At 49.6% G+C, this 19,807-nt stretch overlaps 1 protein-coding gene across 1 annotated transcript in view; it reads left to right on the top strand.

Moving 5' to 3' along the window:
* HMCN2 (hemicentin 2) overlaps window positions 1-19,807 on the top strand; it is a 121,969-nt gene that overhangs the window by 26,050 nt on the left and 76,112 nt on the right. The window contains exons 11-21 of the mRNA XM_073314813.1: window positions 599-743; window positions 1,862-1,983; window positions 2,197-2,469; window positions 3,691-3,832; window positions 5,093-5,220; window positions 8,805-8,918; window positions 9,423-9,572; window positions 15,376-15,570; window positions 17,597-17,724; window positions 18,432-18,576; window positions 19,449-19,561. Coding sequence (XP_073170914.1) covers window positions 599-743; window positions 1,862-1,983; window positions 2,197-2,469; window positions 3,691-3,832; window positions 5,093-5,220; window positions 8,805-8,918; window positions 9,423-9,572; window positions 15,376-15,570; window positions 17,597-17,724; window positions 18,432-18,576; window positions 19,449-19,561 — 1,655 coding nt within the window. The remainder of the gene's footprint in view (window positions 1-598; window positions 744-1,861; window positions 1,984-2,196; window positions 2,470-3,690; window positions 3,833-5,092; window positions 5,221-8,804; window positions 8,919-9,422; window positions 9,573-15,375; window positions 15,571-17,596; window positions 17,725-18,431; window positions 18,577-19,448; window positions 19,562-19,807) is intronic.

The raw sequence follows: 19,807 nt of genomic DNA on the forward strand, positions 1-19,807 counted from the left end.
AAGGTTAGGGAGAAGCTTGTCCTATGTGGCTCAAGGAGTGAGGCTGCTATTTGAAAGCAGGGGTGAAGCAGATATTGCAGTGATATGTATGGTATAAATGCCCAGAAAGGGAGAAGTAGCCAGTGTCATAATAGACTATGGAATCACAGCCTTTCGCAGACAGGACGTATTTATTAAACCCAAACAGCTGCAATTAGAACCATGAACAAACAGGTTTCTACACAGCTTTGAGATCCAGCTTCGTCTCCATTGTTTACCAGAACCACACCCTCTCTAGTACTCTACAGAGCACACAGAGATCTAATGTCTGCAGAATATACTGCAAGTAAACATATCATTACAGCAGGACCTGCGCCTTACCAAATGAGGCCCTAACTTTAGCTTCTTATAGTGAGTTATTAGGACAAAGCCAGACAGGGGCTGCTCATTCTTTAAAGGAAAGACCGTTCCATTTCAGCACAGGGGGCCAGTTTGGTTTTTTTCATGGTTATTTTTTTTTTCCCTCTCCCCAATCAAATTTTCAATGTTCTGTTTCTGAGAATTAGGGAGTCTCTCTCTCTCTCTCTCTCTTTACCCCATGCCTGTCCCCACCACCCAGGTCTACCCAAAGTGAACATGCCCAGTAAAATCCAGGCTTATCACAATCAGTCACTGCTGATCAGCTGCTCTGCCCAGAGCGAGATCCCCTTCCGACTGAAGCTCAGCCGTGGTGGGGAGATGCTTGGAAAGGATCAACTTTTCATGTAAGTCTCAGGCTCTACTGCAGTAAGTCAGTTACTTGGTAAATTTCCCCAAACCCACATTAGTCACATACAAATATAGGTAGGTCTGGCCAGGATGTTAATTACAAGGGCTAGCAATCCTCATGCTCCAGGGCACAAAATGATGTCCAGCTTGGGGGACAGGAAGGTATTTGTTCCATGGCATAACATTACACCGTACGTTCTTGCATGTTCTTCGGACGTACCTTCAATAGCTGAGATTGGAGATATGTTCCCCCCACCAGGATGGACCATTGGCTCTGTCCCGGCATGACAGCCACTGTGTTACTCTTTGCTATCTGTCTCCACAGAGTGGATCTGGCTTGCTCTCTGGGGGGTGGGTACGGCTGACCTCCACCGTCCAATCTGGTCACTTGGAGTTACTGGAATGCTGCTTCCTTTGAGATTGTGGGGGTGAAGAATACACGTGGCTCAGGGGACCAAGTGGGAAATTTCCCTTCCAATTGGAATTCCCACTGAGGCCCTGAAGATCTTATGGACTGCTTGTTCCCTGCTGTCGCTGCTGTCATGCTGACTCAGACAGCAGCTTCTCTTGGTACTCCGTGACACAACACAGTGGGTTTTCAGTGTGGTAGCAGTGGGTTCCTCATTCCTTCTGCAGCAAAATGCAAGATAAAGGTCTTTACACATGAGCCCCCAAACCTCCAGCCTGCGTTCAGGCTAAGGAGACACACTTGGGATGCAGGGGTAAAAGGAACTGCATGTGAATTGTGATCTCCCACTGCTGCTAGGGAGAGCAGTGGAGAGAGTGGGGGCCTCCGTGCCATGTAACCCAGCTCTAAGCAGGTCTAGACAGCACGGAGATAAACCCCCAAGCACCCTGTCTATGCTAGTGCTCTTGTCATTGCTGCACGGGGGAGAGATTTTAGGAAAAATCCCAGCATCGGTCCAGTTGTCAAAAACCCCTGAGATTCTGCTTTCAGCCAATCTGGCCCCTTGAAGGTGCCTTCAGTGGGACTCCCCACAATTAAGGCGCCATAAATGGTGAGTTGCTTGTGAAAATCTCAGCCAGTGCCAAAAGAGGAGAGCCGGGTATCTTCCTCTCCAGTCTCAGGGGTTTTTTTTGGTTTTTTCCCCAGGGATTCTGGGACCAGCAGCTGGGAGATCCCTGTGGTTTCCGGAAGCGATGAAGGTTTTTATGAGTGCACAGCTGTTAGCAAAGCTGGGGCAGCACGAGCTCGTGGCTACCTCTCTGTCACCGGTCAGTACTGAGGATGGCGGGGGGCAACTCGGGCAGGTGACAGCCTCAGCCCAGGCTCCCACCCCTGGGCTTTGCTTCCAATATTTAATGGTCAAGCTCAGCACTTCAGTGTTAGAGACCTCTGAATGACAGAATTTGGGACTGACTCCAGTGGTGTGAATGGGGGTCAGCAGCCTGGATAATTGGACCCCGCTGTTTGCTTCCCCCATGCAGAGCCGCCTCCGTACCTGGTGCCCCCTAGGAACATCACTGCATTGCCAGGACAAGGAGTGATCATGTCTTGCCCAGTGTCAGGAGACGTTGCTTATAATCTGACCTGGAGCCGGGATGGGAAGGTGCTGCAGCCAGACGAGGGATGGGTGAGGGTCCTGTGGAACCTCTCGCTGGAAATTGTCAGTGTTCAGTTGGATGATGGTGGCCGGTACGAATGCACTGCAAGCAACAGCCGTGGGACAGCTAATGCTTCCATCTGGCTCTTTGTTCAGGGTAAGCTGTCCTGTCTCCATGCAGTATCTGAGCCCTATGTTGAGGCGATTACCTGTCCTTGGCTGGGCCTGAAATCCCTTAGAGTCTGAGCTGAAGTGGGGGGAACGTACCGGTTGCTTCTCCAGGGCACGCCACAAATCCAAGAGTCTTACAAAGGGTCTGTTTGGAAGGATCTGTGTCATCCTGTATGGGTTTATATGAGCAGAAGCAGTGCAGGAGGTGGCATCCCCAGTGCTTTGTGAAAGTCACTTGTCACCAAGATCAGAGCTGGCCTGATGGATCAGCAAAGCAAGTCTCTGCTCCTTGAGTCTCTGCTCTTCTGGGACCCCTGCTTCCTTGCAAGCTCCCCAAGCCATAGATCAGTCTAGTGGCAGGACTGCAGGCCGGGAACTTGCTGCTTTATTTAACTGCATCCCAAGAGAGTTATGGGGGGAATGTTCCCACTGACTGAACAGGACGTAAGGGAAGGGTGGAGCATGGCTGCACCCCCTACTGCGCTGAGTAACCCAGTTAACCCTATAATGACCGCTTCACCACGCTGCTCCCCTCGTTCAATTGTGAGGCTGGAGGGAGCAGCAACGTATGGCCTGTAGCCCCACCAATGGCAAGGCTGGACCTGAGGAACATTGCCATTCCAGAAGCCCAGTGTGGAAGTAGGAAGTGACAGAAAGAGATTTAAGTGTAGCCACCTTGGTTCTGTTAGAAACAGGGCAAAAGTTAGGCTAACTTTAACCCTAATAACACGAGACTTGCAAAGCAGGATTGGGGAAAGCGTATGGAAAATTGCTAAGCTGTCTGACCTTGTTTTTAGACAAAATAGAATGTAGTAGTAGCAGAAAATCGTTAATAATAATAAGACATCAGGACTGAAAATGTATAAACAAAGTGCAATTGCTATTCGTCAATGCATGTGACGAAAACTATAAATATTTGTGATAAACCACTTGTTGTTCAGAGTCTTGTCTAAGGCCAGGGTAACTCCTGACTTGCAGTCTCCCCCACAATTGCTTGAAATAAAAATTGTCTCTGACTTACTGCATCCAAACAGAGGGAGAGGATTTGATTTCTTCCACACCAGTTTCACTGCTCTCGGCCACGGTTCCTTTACCGCCTTCCCTGTGCTCCCCCTCTGTGGTAGGAGGGGGAGAGCCAGGAATTGGGCCTCTGGAGCTGGGAGCAGGTGACTGGTGTCTGACCCGCGTTGTGTTTCGCTGTGTGTAGAGACGCCTCGAGTAAGGGTGGCCACAAGCTCGCAGTCGTTCACCAGGGGTGGGGAGGTGAGGCTCAACTGCACGGCGCTGGGCCACCCTGCGCCCCGAATCTCCTGGAAACGGTGGGACCGAGCCCTGGAAAAGGACAGCAGGTAACGTTAGCTAATCAGAGCCTTGGCCGCTTCACTCCTGGGCTTCCATGCAAACTGCCACGTGTCAGCCCCACTCAGCAGAGCAGCCTCAGACTTATGAGGGTGGGCAGCGGGGGGAGGAGGAGGGAAAGGGGGCACCTTTTCCACCCCGTGCACACCAAAGGATATTGAGTACAAGGCTTTTATTGCTGTTTTCAGACCTCCTGCAGGCGGAGGCTGGCTTGGTCAGACCAAAGCTTTTAGCCAGGTTACAAAACATGGCTGCAGCCTCATGCTGGTAAAGGGGCTGGGGCAGTGGTGGTGTGGCCAGTTCCGTGATAGGGGTTTGATGTGTTAGTGTTTAGTCTAGGCTGGGCCTTGACCTCATGAAATGGAGGAGTTTGTCTCTTGGGGACTGTTGCAATGCTGGAGGGGCAGAGCTGCACCCCCTTGCCGTCTGCTCCTGGGCTTAAGAGGGATCTCCACTCTCGGAGGCGTTGGCTGAGTCATGTTTGTTCTCTTTGGCCTGCTCACTGCGTTGGGCTGTTTTTTTTTTCCTTTGGGGGGGGGCTATTAAATGAGTCCCCACAGGTAACCGGAGAAGGATTTCTGGTGGTTCATGTGCCTGGAGAGGGTTGATAAAGGGAAAAGGGGGAAACGGCAGGAAATTATATGAACTGCACATCAGAGATTAGAAGGGCTCGGTCTAGTTAAAATGAATATATTTAAAAAACCCATGCTTCCTTATCTCTGCTGCTAATAACACTGGAGGTTGCGGAGGCTGTGAAAGCATGTTAAAATCAAAGTGACTTTTCACGCTCTGTAGCATGCAAGGAGGGGAGGAAAAATGGAAATAAACTTACTTTTGACCTTTATTTATTGTCAGTTTCTGATAAATTTCACTTTCAGGCTCCCTGACTAGCGCCATGTTGCAAAGATTTAGGCTAGGAACACAGTACCGGACATTTTTTTGGTGTGGTTTTTCACTTAAATTGCAGAAAACCAAAAAAAGTAAAAAACGTTCTGATTTTTTTTTTCTTATTCATGGAAACATTTGCTTTAGTTGTTAGGCCTCGTTTCTGCTGTAGCTGATCCGTCTGTTACTTTTTTTTTTTTGGTTAAGGGTGAAATTTGACCTATGAATTCCCCTTTTAACTTTTTATTTGGGAAAAGTGCAAGGAGATTTTTTTAGGGCAAGTCATGCTGTATTTTCTTCTTTTTCTGAGCTTTGTTTTCATGGTGACCTTTCCCCCACCCCTGCTCTTTTCTTTCTTGTTCTAGGTTTCTCATAGATGCTCAGGGCACCCTGATAATCAAGGAGGCTGTCCCTGAGGATGCTGGGAATTATAGCTGCTTTGCTGCCAGTCGGATTGGATGGGATGAGCAGACAGTAATCCTACAGTACACAGGTACCAGCTCCTGTAGCTTGTCCTAAGGCAGAATCTCCATTGGGAAGACTCCATTGACTTTGGATCAGGCTCTTAGCCAGGAGGGGCATTATTAATATTGTTTGTATTGTGGTCATGCGCAGGAGGTCCATTCGTGGACAGGACCCTTCTGTGCCAGGCACTGTACAAACCCATAAGAAAAGGCGCTAGAGAATAGGGCCTCTGACCACTGGCTTCGGGATCACTTTGCTATAGGCAGATGCTTGCAATACTCCTCTAGGGCCTGATCCATTGAAGTGAATGGGCTTTGGATCGCGGCCGTCGTCAACAAAGTCCCAAGGGAGGCCTGCAATGGTGGATTCCCTTACCTGGGGTTACTCATTCTCCCAGGGACTTGTTGGGAGAACTGGAGGGTCTTACTGAAAATTAAAGTCATCACCTTCAGGAGCAACGCAGTGTGAGCAGAGAGCTGCCCAGCAAAACGCTGCTGATGTTTTCTGGTTTCAGGGTCTAGTTAAGATTAACCTATCTATTGTGTCTTATGGTTCCTTCATCCCTGTCCTCGCCCCTCCTCTGTGCTGTTCTCGTTCCTTGAGCCTGTGTGTAGACAGGACACAGCTGGTTTGAATGCCTGGTGTTTTCCTTAGGTGGATGCATGCTCGGACTCTTGAACTTTTGTGTCAAGTCCCTTGTTAAAGAGGTTATGCTCCACCCTTCTCATCAGGCTCTCTGTTCAGAACCTCCCCTGATTTATAACGCGCCTCATTACCTTCTATGTTACCTTCATTCTCACTTCAGGCATTGTGTTGGCTCAAGAAACTGGTGCCCTGAGGATGATCAATAACAGCGTGTTACAATAATAACTCAACACTACTGCTCTCTCCGCAGCATTTCCAAAGCATTTTCCCGCCTTTTCCTGGGATATTTCAAAGCAAATCATTTTCCCAGGAAAATTTCGGACACATCTTTATCTATTACGGAAAGATAAGATCAGATATGCACGTTTCCAGAACACCTCCCTAATAACAATCCTGAAGCACCGTTATGGCTGGCCCAGTGTCTCACTGGCTAGGAAATACGAACCAAAAAACAAGTAACCAGATTACAACATCAGGATGTAGCACGAGGATGTTGGAAGAGAACAAGTAAAAACATTAATCTTCATCTTGAACATTCAAAATATAAACTAACCAGGCAATGGACCTATATAAAAAAGAGAGGGAAAAATGTACATCCAAAGAGTCAATAGTTAATTACAGTCCCTTCTCAAGGAAGTTGCTCTGTCTTTATAAAGAGCCACTGTTCATTTCACATTCAGAATTGTCATCTCTCCAGTAAGATATTCAGTCAGGAAAGAAGGATGAGCTTGCAGATAAGGCACTTGACTGGGATTCAGGAGATCTGGATTCAGTTCTCAGATTCTCTGTGTGAGCTTGGGCAAGTCACTTAACCTCTCTCTGCCTCAGTTTCCCATCTCTAAAATATGGATAATAATTGGGGATGTCAGGCGATTAAAAAATTAATCACAATTAATCACGCGATTTAAAAAATTAATTGCGATTAATCATGCTATTAATCGTGCTGTTAAACAATAATAGAATACCATTTATTTAAATATTTTTGGGTGTTTTCTAACTTTTCAAATATATTGATTTCAGTTACAACACAGAATACCAAGTGTACAGTGCTCACTTTATAATTATTTTTTATTACAAATATTTGCACTGCAAAAAACCAAAAGAAATAGTATTTTTCAATTCACCTAATACAAGTACTGTAGTGCAATCTCTTTATCATGAAAGTTTAATTTACAAATGTAGAATTATGTACAAAAAATAACTGCATTCAAAAATAAAATAATGCAAAACTTCAGAGCCTTCAAGTCCACTTAGTCCTACTTCTTGTTCAGCCAATTGCTCAGACAAACAAGTTTGGTTACAATTTTCAGGATATAATGCTGCCCACTTCTTGTTTACAATGTCACCTGAAAGTGAGAAGAGGCATTTGCATGGCACTCAAGAGATTTACGTTCCAGATGTGCTAAAGATTCATATGTCCCTTCATGGTTCAACCACCATTCCAGGGGACATGTGTCCATGCTGGTGATGGGTTCTGCTTGATAACGATCCAAAGTAGAGCAGACCAATGCATGTTTATTTTCATCACCTGAGTCAGATGCCACCAGCAGAAGGTTGATTTTCTTTTTTGGTGGTTCAGATTCTGTAGTTTCCATAATGGAGTGTTGCTCTTTTAAGACTTCTGAAAGCATGCTCCACACCTCGTCCCTCTCAGATTTTGGGTGGCACTTCAGATTCTTATACCTTGGGTCGAGTGCTGTAGCTAGTTTTAGAAATCTCATATTGGTACCTTCTTTGGGTTTTGTCAAATCACCAATGAAAGTGTTTTAAAAGGAACATGTGCTGGGTTATCATCCGAGACTGCTACAACATGAAATATAGGGCAGAATGCAGGTAAAACAGAACAGAAGATGTACAATTCTCCCCCAAGGAGTTCAGTCGCAAATTTAATTAACGCATTATTTTTTAATGAGCGTCATCAGCATGGAAGCATGTCCTCTGGAATGGTGGCCAAAGCATGAAGGGGCATATGAATGTTTAGCATATCTGGCACATAGATACTGTGCAACGCCGGCTACAAAAGTGCCATGCGAATGTCTGTTCTCACTTTCAGGTGAGGTTGTATCTCAGTAGTATCTCCCGTAAATGTAAACAAAATAACAAAAAAATCTATATTTGTAAGTTACCCTTTCATGATAAAGAGATCGCACTACGGTACTTGTATGAGGTGAATTGAAAAATGCTATTTCTTTTGTTTATCATTTTTACAATGCAAATATTTGTAATAAAATTAATTATATAAAGGAGCACTGTACACTTTGTATTCCGTGTTGTAATAGAAATCAAGATGTGAAAATATAGAAAACATCCAAAATGTTTAATAAATTTCAATTGGTATCCCATTGTTTAACAGTATGATTAATCATGATTAATTTTTTTTAGTTAATCGCTTGAGTTAACTGCGATTAATCGACAGCCCTAATAATAATCCTTCCTTTCTCCCGTCCTTTGTCTTGCCTATTTAGACTATAGGCTTTCTGGGACAGGGGCTGCCTCTCACCATGTATTGTACAGCGCCTGGCACAATGGGGCCTCAACTGGGCCCTGGGCACTGCTGTAATATTAATAATGCATGTCAAGACCTTGTCTTCAAACCCACCTGTGAAGTGGCTAGCGTGCCGTGGACACCCTGTCAATAGTGTCTGGCAAAATGAACCAGTGGCATAAACCAGAGCTGGGGCAGCTTGGGGGAATCGTATGTTAAACAGACAGGCAAGGGAAAAGAAAGATTCATCGTAGCATCAAGAATGAGTTCTCATTGTTCGAAAGTCGATCAGTGTGTGGTATCCTCTGGTTATGTGAGACGGGGAGCTGAGGTCTGTTGCCAAGCTCTGCAGTGCATCTCTGCAGAACAGTTTGGCAGAGGCCTTTGCCTTTGGAGCGCTGGCATATCTTGTGCATACTCGTGAAGTGCTCTCCAGCGTGGAATAAATTTGGAGCCTTTTTCTTTTTGTGTCCTGGATATAGAATCTCCCCACGTCGTTGCGGTGACCCCTGTTGTGCAGGCCCTGCTGGGAGAAGACGCGATGCTGGAGTGCCACGTTTCCGGGGTACCCCCTCCCCAGATCATATGGTACAAAGGTAGGGCTGGAATTGACTCAAGTGAGCTGTGCGACAGTTTGGGGGGGGGACTAGAGGCATATTAAAACTACCCCCCTACTCTTAACACAGACAGATTGCTCCTCCCAGTCCATTATCCCTCTCCTGCAGATGGACTCCACTCCACAGACTCACCTGGCTAGCCATCTTCTAGCTCCTGAGACCCCGAACCTCTTTCCACCCTGCCAGCCAGCAGCAGTCCATTCTGCACTGCATTGCACCGGCTGCTTGGACCATTCTGTGTTTGGGATGCCCCATGTTAGCCTGCCCTGGCAGTGAATACAGGAAATCCCCTGAGCGGGAGGAAGAACCTTCCTGAGATATTTCCAGCTCAGTTTTGCAGGCTCAAGTTCTGTATTCAAACAAACTAACTCTCCATCCCTTTGAAGATTTGCCCATTGACGGCAAGAGAAGGCAGGAAGGGGCTTTGCGGCGCTAAGGCAGTGAGGAATAAAGGTTTGACGTTCAGGATCTTTCCATGTCCAGGGGAACAAGAAGTGGCATCTTCTCCGCTTGGTGCCCATCTGGCGGTCCTGCAGCTCCAGGCGGTGCAGGAGGAGGATTCAGGAGAGTACATCTGCGAGGCCATCAGTGAGGCGGGGGTCTCCTTTGATGGCATCCTGCTGGAAGTTGGCTGTAAGTCTTGACTCATAAAGCTTTGGGCTCCTTCAGGTTATTAAAAAAAACCCCAGCTAACAGTGGCAAATGACCTGCTCTGCTGGGATGTATGCAGTGTAGCAGTAGACGTGTTGTTCGCAGGATATTAGAGAGACCAGCTGAGTGAGGTAGTATCTTTTATTGGCCCGACAGAAGTTGGTGTAATAAAAGATAGATTTTACCTCACTCACCTTGTCTCTCTATACCCCTTTGAGAGAATTCACAGGCGTTTACACTGGAATGGCCCAGTTCTGCACTCTGAGGTATTCACTGATATCTCCACTCTCTGCCCCGTTACAGGTGAGTCTCTGTCACTGGGCTTCCCCCTCCTCTGCTCCCGTCAGTAATAACTGAGGTTTATGGCAGCCAGCCTAGTTCTTTCCAGACTCTGGATTTCATCCTGCCCTTGAGCTCTGCACCCACACTGAAGTCTGTGGGGCTTTCCAAGACATAAGTGAGGACAGGATTTAGTTCTGGATGTTCAACGCAAACAAGATCCCTTCACTCACTGCACCACTGGAATGCAGCCCCTTCTAGGGTGGAAACACTGCAACCAGCACTCTGCTATCTGGCAGGAGTTCTAGGTACAGGAGACAAAGAGTCTACCCATGAAACTATAGGGGGATTTCTACTGGTGCCTGACACCTCGGGGCAGGAATTGAAGAAGGCGGCTGCGTCCATTTGAATTTGCAGGGCAGATTTGGGCAGGTAAAGTAAATGCTCAAGATGAGAGTGGGCCAGGATATGGGACACCTCTGGTGTCATGCCGAGTGTAAAGGGATCGCGTCCTCATACGCTCAGGGACTGCACTTCACATCTCTTCCAAACCTGTGTTTCCAAACAGAGTAGTCTTACTGCATAGCACCGGGAGGCCCCATTGTGCCAGGCGCTGTACAGAACTCCCTGCCCTGGAGAGCGCTCAGCGTAACCAGGGGCAAGGCATACGGTCGAGTAGCACAGAGAGGTGAAATGGCTTCCCTAAGGTCGTACAGCCAGTCTGTAAGAGAGCTAGGAATAGAATCCAGGTGCCCAGTGCTGAAGCCAGAAGACTTCGCTCCCAGTTATCTCCAGCCCTTGCAATGGATGTAGGTAAATCTCTCTCCCCATTTAGCTGTATCCAGCACTGGCTTTCTTGACTTCTGCTGCAGTGCCGTTGTGCGTTGCTCTCACAGAACAGGGATGTCTCAGCCCAGCGCCCTGGAGATAGGAGTTTTGTGTCTTTCTGTGGAGCTCTAGGACCTTCCCTGCCCTACAGTACCACTGTATTCTTCTGGGCTGGCTCCAGCCGTCCTATACAACACTCTGCAGCCAAGCACTGTGCTGCTAAATATGGTTTTGTGTGTCCACACCTGCAAACTGCCAGTGTCTGAGTGGGGTTGATGGGACTGAGCCCTGCACGATGGTGAGCAGAATTGTATTGGAGCATCTGCCCTAGGTTCACTGTGGGGAGGGGAGGCAGAGGAGATGCCCTGCCTGGTGGAGCAGAGGAGATGGGCTGGTTACTAGGTCTGGGAGTGAGAGCAGCACCAGCCCTATAGCAATCCTTGGTGGTGGGTTCACGTCATTAGGCGAGTGACCTGCTCCAGGTCACGCAGACCCACTAGGGCTCAGAGACTCGTTTAGGGCCCAAGCCAAGATGAAAAATTGGGACTTCTCAGCTGCAAACTCTGTGCTCGTCCCTTCAGCCGCCAGCTTGCTGGACAGAACAGGTGGGGCCCACCGAGCATGAATGGGGTGACTGACTGAACCCCTCGGTCCCCTTCTCAGGGGGAACTCCTCACTGAGCCAACAGTGGTGTGGGCTGAACTGGCTCCAGGCCCCATGGCTTCTCTCAGGGGGGTGCAGAGCCTGAGCCGTTTTGAAACGAGATGACCCTCTGCACAGCCCTTTCCCCTAAGTCAAGTGCAGAGCAGCTGCGGTTCCCATTGGTACAGACTGCAGACATGTTGCCAGCAGCGGAGGGGGATTTCCTCAGGCAGTGGGTCCCAGCCAACACCCCCCACGCACCCAGCCCTGGGGTCCAATTGCTCTTCTGTCGGCACGCTGGCTCAGGCTGCTGAAACACAGCTGGCTCTCTACCATTCTCACAGTGCAGCCGGGGCGGGGGGAGCTAGAGAAAGGGGGAGAAGCACCGTGAGGCAGAGGAGAGCGTTAAGGTGTGAAAGCAGCTTCCCCAGCCTGGTGGCTGTGTCGTTGTCTGGGCTGCAGGGGGGAATGCCAGCTTCTGGCTCTTATGAGGGGACATGTTGCCACCTCCAGGGGAGAGGAGGTTAAATGCCTAGCCAGGCAGGTATGGCGCTTCTGTTTACTCCTCAGGGAGCCTCTCCTACCCTGCGTCAGGGGGACCCTGCTCAGTCCCACGCCCCTTGGGTCTGAGCAGGGCAGTGTCACCACACAATGGGGCACAGAGCAGTTCGTAACAAAACCCCGGCCACATTGTGTTTCCTAGTGGTGGGCAGGTGTTCTCCCGGGAATCCGTGGGGAGGGAGAGGGTCGGAAAGCCTCCACCCTCTGAGTTCTTGGACCCACTGCTTCGCTGGGAGGGTGACTCTCACTCCTTTTGTTGTGATACTTTCCAGAGGAATTTCCCAATTCTGTCTCCGCTTCTGCGGGGTAGGAGCTCTGGGAAGTCCCGGAGGAGTCTCCTCCCACTCACCACCCATTCACTGTTCTTCCTTGAACGCTCTTCGGCTATGAGGTCTTGGACTGCGACCTCCCTCCATCACAGCTGAGGCCTGGATGGGGGCCACTCTGGATCCTGTTGTTAATGCTCTTAGATCAGCCAGAGGGATCCTGGCCAGCTACTCCCTAACTCCAGAGACTTAAGCCATGTCTTTGCTATGACTGTAGCCCAATCAGACCTGGTTACAACATGGTTGTCTCCTGAGTCCATTACAGCACGGGTAACACGTGTAATGAGAACGGGACCTGATCGGGTCCAGTCTTGGCTCTGGCTCTAGCTCTCTGAGCAGACTATCTCCGCAGCCTATCTCCGCAGCCTGCCTGCCTGGCCCCGGCCGGCCTGGGGAGGGAAAGATGGGGACTTGGCAGGGAAGAATTTGCCAGTTAGGCCTCCCCTCATGTTGACAGTGAAAAAAGCTGCCTCCCACTCTCTGGGGCACACTAAGAACTGGGAGTGCGGGTAGCCTAGCAGCTGCTGTTGTGGTTTGGAGAAGACAGGATGTGCTGGGGGGTTTTCAGAAACGTGTGTGTGTGTTCACGCGGACACACAAGAATAGAACAAAGACAAGATGCAGCTAGGCATTGCTTAGCGAGGACCAGGAGCTAAAAGAATACACGAGACAAGGAATGAAGCTCCTCTTCTGAACAGACTGGCCCCTGCTATCTTTTCTGATGTGGCCGGGGCTCAAAGCCAAGGTACAGTGTTTGGTGGGGTGTAGGCCTCTTTCAGACACCCTCCTGAGCCAGCTGCTGCTTCCCACATGCTAATATAATCAAGAGCAAAGCTCCTGGCAGGACCATGGAGTGAGCCCAGGTTTCCTCAGGCAGGAAGAAGGAAGGGGAAGGGACGGGGCCATCTGCCTGGCTTCTGGTGCTGGGGAAAATTGGTGGGCCTGCAATGATGTCAGAAAGGCAGCCAGCTCCAGGGTGTGTGTGTGTGTGTTGTGTACACTGTCCTGACTGCAGGCTTCCCCACTCAGTGCTCAGTTCCTGGATCTGGCTCCATCCTGCATGGGGCTAGCAAGGTAGCTGCTAGACTCATTATAAAGGGAGGCAGTGGGGTGAATTCTGTAACGTTAGCTGTTTAACCAGCGTGGTTCCAGGGGGCTGGGGGAATTGCCTAGACTAGGTGTTGAGACTGTTCTGTGCTGGCGGAGAAGCCAAGGGGAACAAGAGGGGATCGCTTTCCCAGCAGCAAGACCTGAGCGCATTGCAGCGCCGGACTCCACCCTCGTGCTGGGCAGAAGTGGAGGTAAAGGGGAAGGGTTTGCAGTTCTCAGACCTAGGCACCTGTAACAGGATGAGCAAGCTCCATCTAGGGATGCTCAAACCGGTGTGTGGAACCCAAACACCAGCCAGCTAACATGCCCATCTGAGTGACTGCCTCAGGGGGCCAGCCTGGAAACCAGGCCCGCAGGGAGAGACGGAGGCGAACAGTGAGTGATGTGTCTCTGGCTGGCCTTTGAAGAGCATCTATGTCTCCATAGAACCTAGGCCTGGGTCTACTGGGGGAGACCCCAGTGACTCCAAAGGACTTTGGATCAGGCCCCTAATGCCCCAGATTAACTTTGGGGCAGCCCTTTTTTTCTGTCTCTCGGGCTGACTGGTGCAAGCTGCTTGATTCTCGTGCTGTCTTAGTTACCCTGTGACCTGCTGTATCTAGCCAAGTTGCGAGATGAGCTTGGAATGACTCTGGGCTGAGGGGAAATGAAGTGTCCCTTTCCCTCAAACTAGCCCTCGTCCGTCATCCCCCCACAGTCCCATCCCAGTAAAGTAATGAGCGAAGGGCTGAGAAACGGAGAGAGTGGTGCTGATATGGGAGGGTCTCCCCATGGGAGTGATGGGAGCCTGTCACTTGGGCCATCTGTGAGCTGGGAAAACCGGTGAGAAATACCCCCAGGCACAGCTCCACGTGGTTGCGAGGTGGATTCAGGACCAACTAGGTCTTTTTCCCTCTGGCTTCTGTGATTCGCTGCCCCCTCTGTTTGTCTCGAGCTATTTAGATATTCTTAGCTGAGCTCAGACCTAAATCTGCTAACTCCCATAAAGAGCAGGCACCGTGGTGTGATATGCTGCAGCTAAATGCCTCTCTCCACTTTCCTGGAAATGGACAATCTGAAAACAGCCTATGGGTCCTGAGCTCTTAATTGTTTTTTTTTTTTTAATGGCAGCTATTAAGAGCCACGTGGAATTGCATCATGCGCCTTGGGGATTTCAATTCTTGGTTTATTTTATAAGAAAAATGAAGCCCCGGAAAGGGAAGATCACATTTGCCAAAGTGTCCCTGGCAAAGCTCCTGTCTCTTTTCATGTCCACCATGAATGCAAAACCATCGTACAAGTTAAAACACAACCTGCATCTGGCAACTAATAGGTCTGAAGGGGCTGGCACCGGTTAAATCACTGGCTTTTAGATCCTGGCAGGTAGGTCCCAGGGTGACCAGGAGTTTAGTGCTTGATGGACATTTATTTGCATTCCTCTGCCAACCACTGGCAATGGAGATGGAGAAGATCCATGTTGTTTATAGATAGGACCATTCATGTCTGCAGATATCTCCATCTCAATAGACATCCTCAGCATGGAAGGCAGCAGAGAGGGATGTACTGACCTGGAACTAAAAGACAAGAGGATGAAATACCCAAGTCCCAGATATTTTCTCTCCTGTCCACCATGATTGAGTTGGACCCGTTCGTGTCATTGTGTTATTCGTTATGATCACATATTAGAGACAACAGGACTTATTAGGTCATCCTATCCATATGCCAAGTACTGTACCTTTTACCCTTTGACTTGAGTCTGTCGCACACCCTAGAGCATCTTGGCGTTGTGAGTCCTGCTGGATGTTGTATGCTCATGTGAAATACATTATAGCTACACCTGTTGGAAACTTCTTTTAATGTCAATAACTTATTTAAAATGGAATGGGGTACAGATCGTCTTCAGGGGCTGGGATGTGGAATGGATATGATCCAAAAGGGAAACTTCCAGCACAGAGAAGACCTGCATGCCCTTTAGAATGAAACTAATTGTCCCATTTATAGATTGTGCTAAATTGGTGTCAGGGCTGGGATCTGAGACTCTTCTCTGCTGTCTCCTTCAGCTGCCCCTCGGTTTGTAGAACTCCCGCAAGACGTGTCTATGGAGATGGGGAAGAACATCAGTCTGGCACGTCACGTTAAGGGACATCCCCCTCCACGGATTTCGTGGTCCAGACAGGATGGCAAAGCTGTCACTGCCCAGCCTGGTCTGGTCAGCAATTCCAGCCTTCTGGAGTCTGATGAACTCTTTGTGGAAAGTAAGAGAACCGGGATTGTTTGTGCACGCATGTACGGGTGTATGCTGAGGCATGAACACTTAGTGCATATCTGGATGTGTGTACCCATTTCACACGTCTGGGTGTGCGGAGTATTTCTGTGTATTATCTGCCAAAAGATGTGTGTACTGTTCTCTTATGCAGTGGTGCATGTGTGTCGTCACTTTGTGTATACACATAAGCATTTGGGGGGGGAATTGGACTAGATCTTATGCCCTTGCTTTGTTGTATGAAGAAGCTGATGAGTTTGGCATATTCCTTGCATTTGCATCCTTTAGTAACCGCACTCCGAGGTGCGCCGGTGTGTACGCTTTCATAACTAGCTTTGCACGGGCTTGTTGCCTCTTATGTTTGCTAACCAGGGGCCCTGCTTCTCCACTGCCTGGCACATCGTTTACAAAGGGAGTGTGAGGTGCTACCATTCTGACGTGGTAGCATGGTACACCTTGTACCAGGACGAATGTCTCCACCCTTTGGACCACCACAAGCCGGCTGGATGCTTTTCAGGTTTATAAGCATCCGTGTGTTATTTATTAGGTCTCCTCCACCAATTCATCAGTACAGCCTTGTGTGGCGACATACAAGTGGACATAAACTTGATTGTTCCCATTTGCTCATCAGCCTCCTGCCTAATTAAGCCATTGAGCACTGATCTCCCAGTGAAGTCCTTTCTGGGGGGTGCGGGGGAATAGCTAGTACCTTAGTGACCAGAGTGCTGGGTCAGACCCCCAGCACTCTGTCACACGCCCACTTTCCACTCACCTTGGACAGGTGTAAGTGACAATGCTAGGCGGTGCGGGATTGTTTTTAAGGTGGTCCCACTGTTTGCTGGCGTGGGCTCTTCCCCATACCCTGCCGTATTGCCTTGCTCAGACCTTTCCTCTCCCTCTGCCCCAGGCGTGTCACTGGATGACCAAGCCGTCTGTGTCTGCGAAGCACAGAATATATTTGGGAAGACCCAGGCTGAGGCCAAGCTCACGGCCACTGGACACGGTTTACAGCCTTTCTTTTGGGCATATTTGTTATTAGTTTCATGCCATTGCTAAAGCAAATTAAAGCCTAGGGCGCAGATGCTGACTGTCCCTGTCCGTGTTTGTAACGATGGTGACGACTCTTGTTCCACACTGGTCTCCTTTGGAATATGCAGCTTGGGAATTCCAATGCCCGCTGGCTGGGGCTAAATGCAATGCCCTTTGACATTTAGGTTTATGATACTGTATCTAGAGATGAACCTTTACCCAAATGATGCCACCAACCCCCCTGCACCCTTCGGCAAGGTGGATAGGCTTTAGGCTGAACCAAATTCCCAGATCTGAACTTTGGGGGGAAATGAGATCCCGATAGAGACACTGTGGCTCTGGCCATTTCTAGCGGTGATGAGTTGCAATGAGCCCCCTCTGCCTACATGGATGTCATCAGCAGGGACTGAACTGGGACTTTCACAGCACCAAGAATACAGGGTTCTGCCACTTGAGCTAAAGGAGTAATTCCTTTTGCTGTATATAATTGGGCTGTTAGTCACTCGGCCAGCCACTAGACAGGGACATGATCACCCATGAAGCCAGCATATTTGAACTCGCGTAGCAATATTGGATCTGATAGACTGTAGGATGCAGCTCTAGTGGGTGCAACCATTCACAATTGAGATGTCCGTAGAGTAGCTTAGGGGATGGCCCAACCGTTTATGCACACGCAGATCCAAAGTTCCCCCCAGCAGAGGGCAGTGAGGAACCTGCATGAGGACAGAATAGATGCACTAACCTATGGCCAAATCCTGGGTGTGAGTCTTGGTCCCTGCAGCTGTTCTGGCACGTAGATCCAGCCAGCACGGTGAACCTCGTGCAGTGGTGTGACCAAGAACTGTTTTGCTTTTCAGAGGCTGGATAAGGCTCATATTAATGATTTTTCATCCTGGAAGCTAATTTATAAAACACCAAGAAGCAGAACCGTTGTCCTGGCTTCTTAAAGCCAGCTTGTCCCCACTTAATGTAGCCTTTTCCTTCTCCAGTTGCCCCAGAGATAGCTGTCGGGGCCCCTGTGATCCGTGCCCATGAGGGTCAGCCCGTCTCACTGCCATGCATAATCCTGGCTGGGAAACCTCTTCCAGACCGACGATGGCTAAAGGACGGGCAGCCGGTGAGGTCTTGGTCCTCTGTCTGTTTAATTTGCTGCACCGGGGGTGGTGGGGGGGGAAAGGGGGGCAGAGAGTGGTGAGTCACAGAGTCCTTGAGCTGCTGGAGCACTGTAGGTAAATCTGATTGTTATTGACAGCAGCACAGCATTTGTTGTGCGGTGTCATGTCACTGTGATCGTGTTATTCAACGGGATGAGGGTACAATCAAAGCAAGAGATAGGAAAGACTTCAGAGAATATCCAGACCACCCCCAAATGTTACCACTCAGACCCCTTCCCTTGGGAGACTGTCACACAGATCTCGCTGTCAGGAAGCTTTGCCCTGACATTCAGCCTAAATTTTTCTTTTTCTTAATTTCCCCTTTACTATGGGTTGCACTAAATAACTCCTCTTCTTCCACGGTTACTCCCTTCAGAGACTGGGGGCGATTGTAATATCTCCCCTATGTCATCACGGAGCCATGAGCTCCTTTCATCTCCCCCCCCCCCCGGTGATTGTCTCTCTTCTCTGAGCTCCCTCCAGTTTGTCATGAGGGGCCAGATCCTTGGCTGGTGCAAATTGCCATAGCTCTGTTTAAGTCAACGGAGCGATGCCAGTTTATACTAGCTGGGGATCTGACCTTAGATATTTTCTAAAGGCAGAGGGACAAGCATGTGATGCTCGTTGAATTGACCATCAGTGCTGACTCATGGTTTCTTTCCGTTCCCAGGTCATGCTGGGCAGCCACCATTCCGTACGCACAGATGGAAGTTTCCATATAGACCAGGCCTTCCAGGAAGATGCTGGGAAATACACCTGCGTGGTCACGAACGCCATTGGCTCTCGCAGGCAGAACGTGACTCTTGCCATCCACGGTGAGCGGTTTAAATCTGGGCTTTGCGTGCTGCTCATCTGTCTGCTGGCTTTGCACACTGTCGTGTTACAGTGTGTGGAGGCAGCTGCAGGGATGGATGTTGAGTGCGCACCTCCTCTGCCAGCTTCCTGCAGAGCACCTATGAAACCATGGTGCCTTTTGGAAGAGACCTGGCTCTTGCCACTGAGCGAAAGCAGCAATGTTGCTATCTCAAGGCGAGAAAATGTTGCGCTGTTAGAGCCGGTTTCCTTAGCAAGCGTCAGTCCCCAGGGCAGCACGTTGTTGACAAAGTAATTTAGGAAAATTCCTATGATCTAGCAGCGCTGGGACATCTGACTGGCCTGCACAAGTGCAATTCGATTCTGGACAAGTAGACTTCAGCTGCACACTAAAACTCCTGGGCGAGCTGACTGAAAGGCACGGACATGGGGGGACACGTAGTGGGGGCTTCTGAGGCTGGTGGAGCTGCCTCGGGGACAGTGACTGTCAAGCTGGAATTCTCAGAAGGGCCCAGCACTCCCAACTGGGGCTAGATTTTTTCTAAAGCACTCGGCTCCCATTTGGTCACTTCTGGCCAGGAGAGCTGAGCTGTTTTCAGAAGCTGGCCCTCGACTAAGTAGCCAGCTTTTCCGAAGGGCTTGGCACGGCCTTTTCAAAAGGACCCGGGCTCCCTTGAAAACCAGGCCATTGGGGTCGCCACAGGTTGCTGAGCGCGCTTGCAGATTTGGCCCATAATTAGATGGCTGAGTGGGAGCTGAGACCTCTTGCAGCTGTGGGTGCCAAGCACTTGGAAATCGAGCCCTGAGCTCTGGCCCTCCCTCGCTGTTCTCAGTCAGTAGTAAGCAGTAAGGGGGATGCTTCTCTCGCTTACAGTTCCACCCAGCATTCAGCCTGGTCCTGCCCTCTATAGCACCAATGAGGGAGTGGCTGTCACCCTGCCGTGTAATGCCAGTGGAGTTCCCTTCCCCACTGTGACCTGGACAAAGGTAGGGTGGAGGCTCTAATGCTTGGTCAAGGTGGGAGGGGGGCAGAAAGATGACTCTTCCTTAGCAGTATATTGGCAAAGGAATCCCAGCCAGGGGTGTGTTAGAACGCGTCAACCGGCTCACTGCCTGCTGCAGACAGGGACTGGCCTGTGTCAGGTTGTCTCAGCTGGTTGGGGTGAACCCTGAGGTCCCCACTGACTGCTGAGTTGTGGTTAACGCAGTGCCATTTCCCAGTGTAGACAGGGC

This window comes from Lepidochelys kempii, chromosome 16, assembly GCF_965140265.1.
Source record: "Lepidochelys kempii isolate rLepKem1 chromosome 16, rLepKem1.hap2, whole genome shotgun sequence".
NCBI classification, from domain to species: Eukaryota; Metazoa; Chordata; order Testudines; family Cheloniidae; genus Lepidochelys; species Lepidochelys kempii.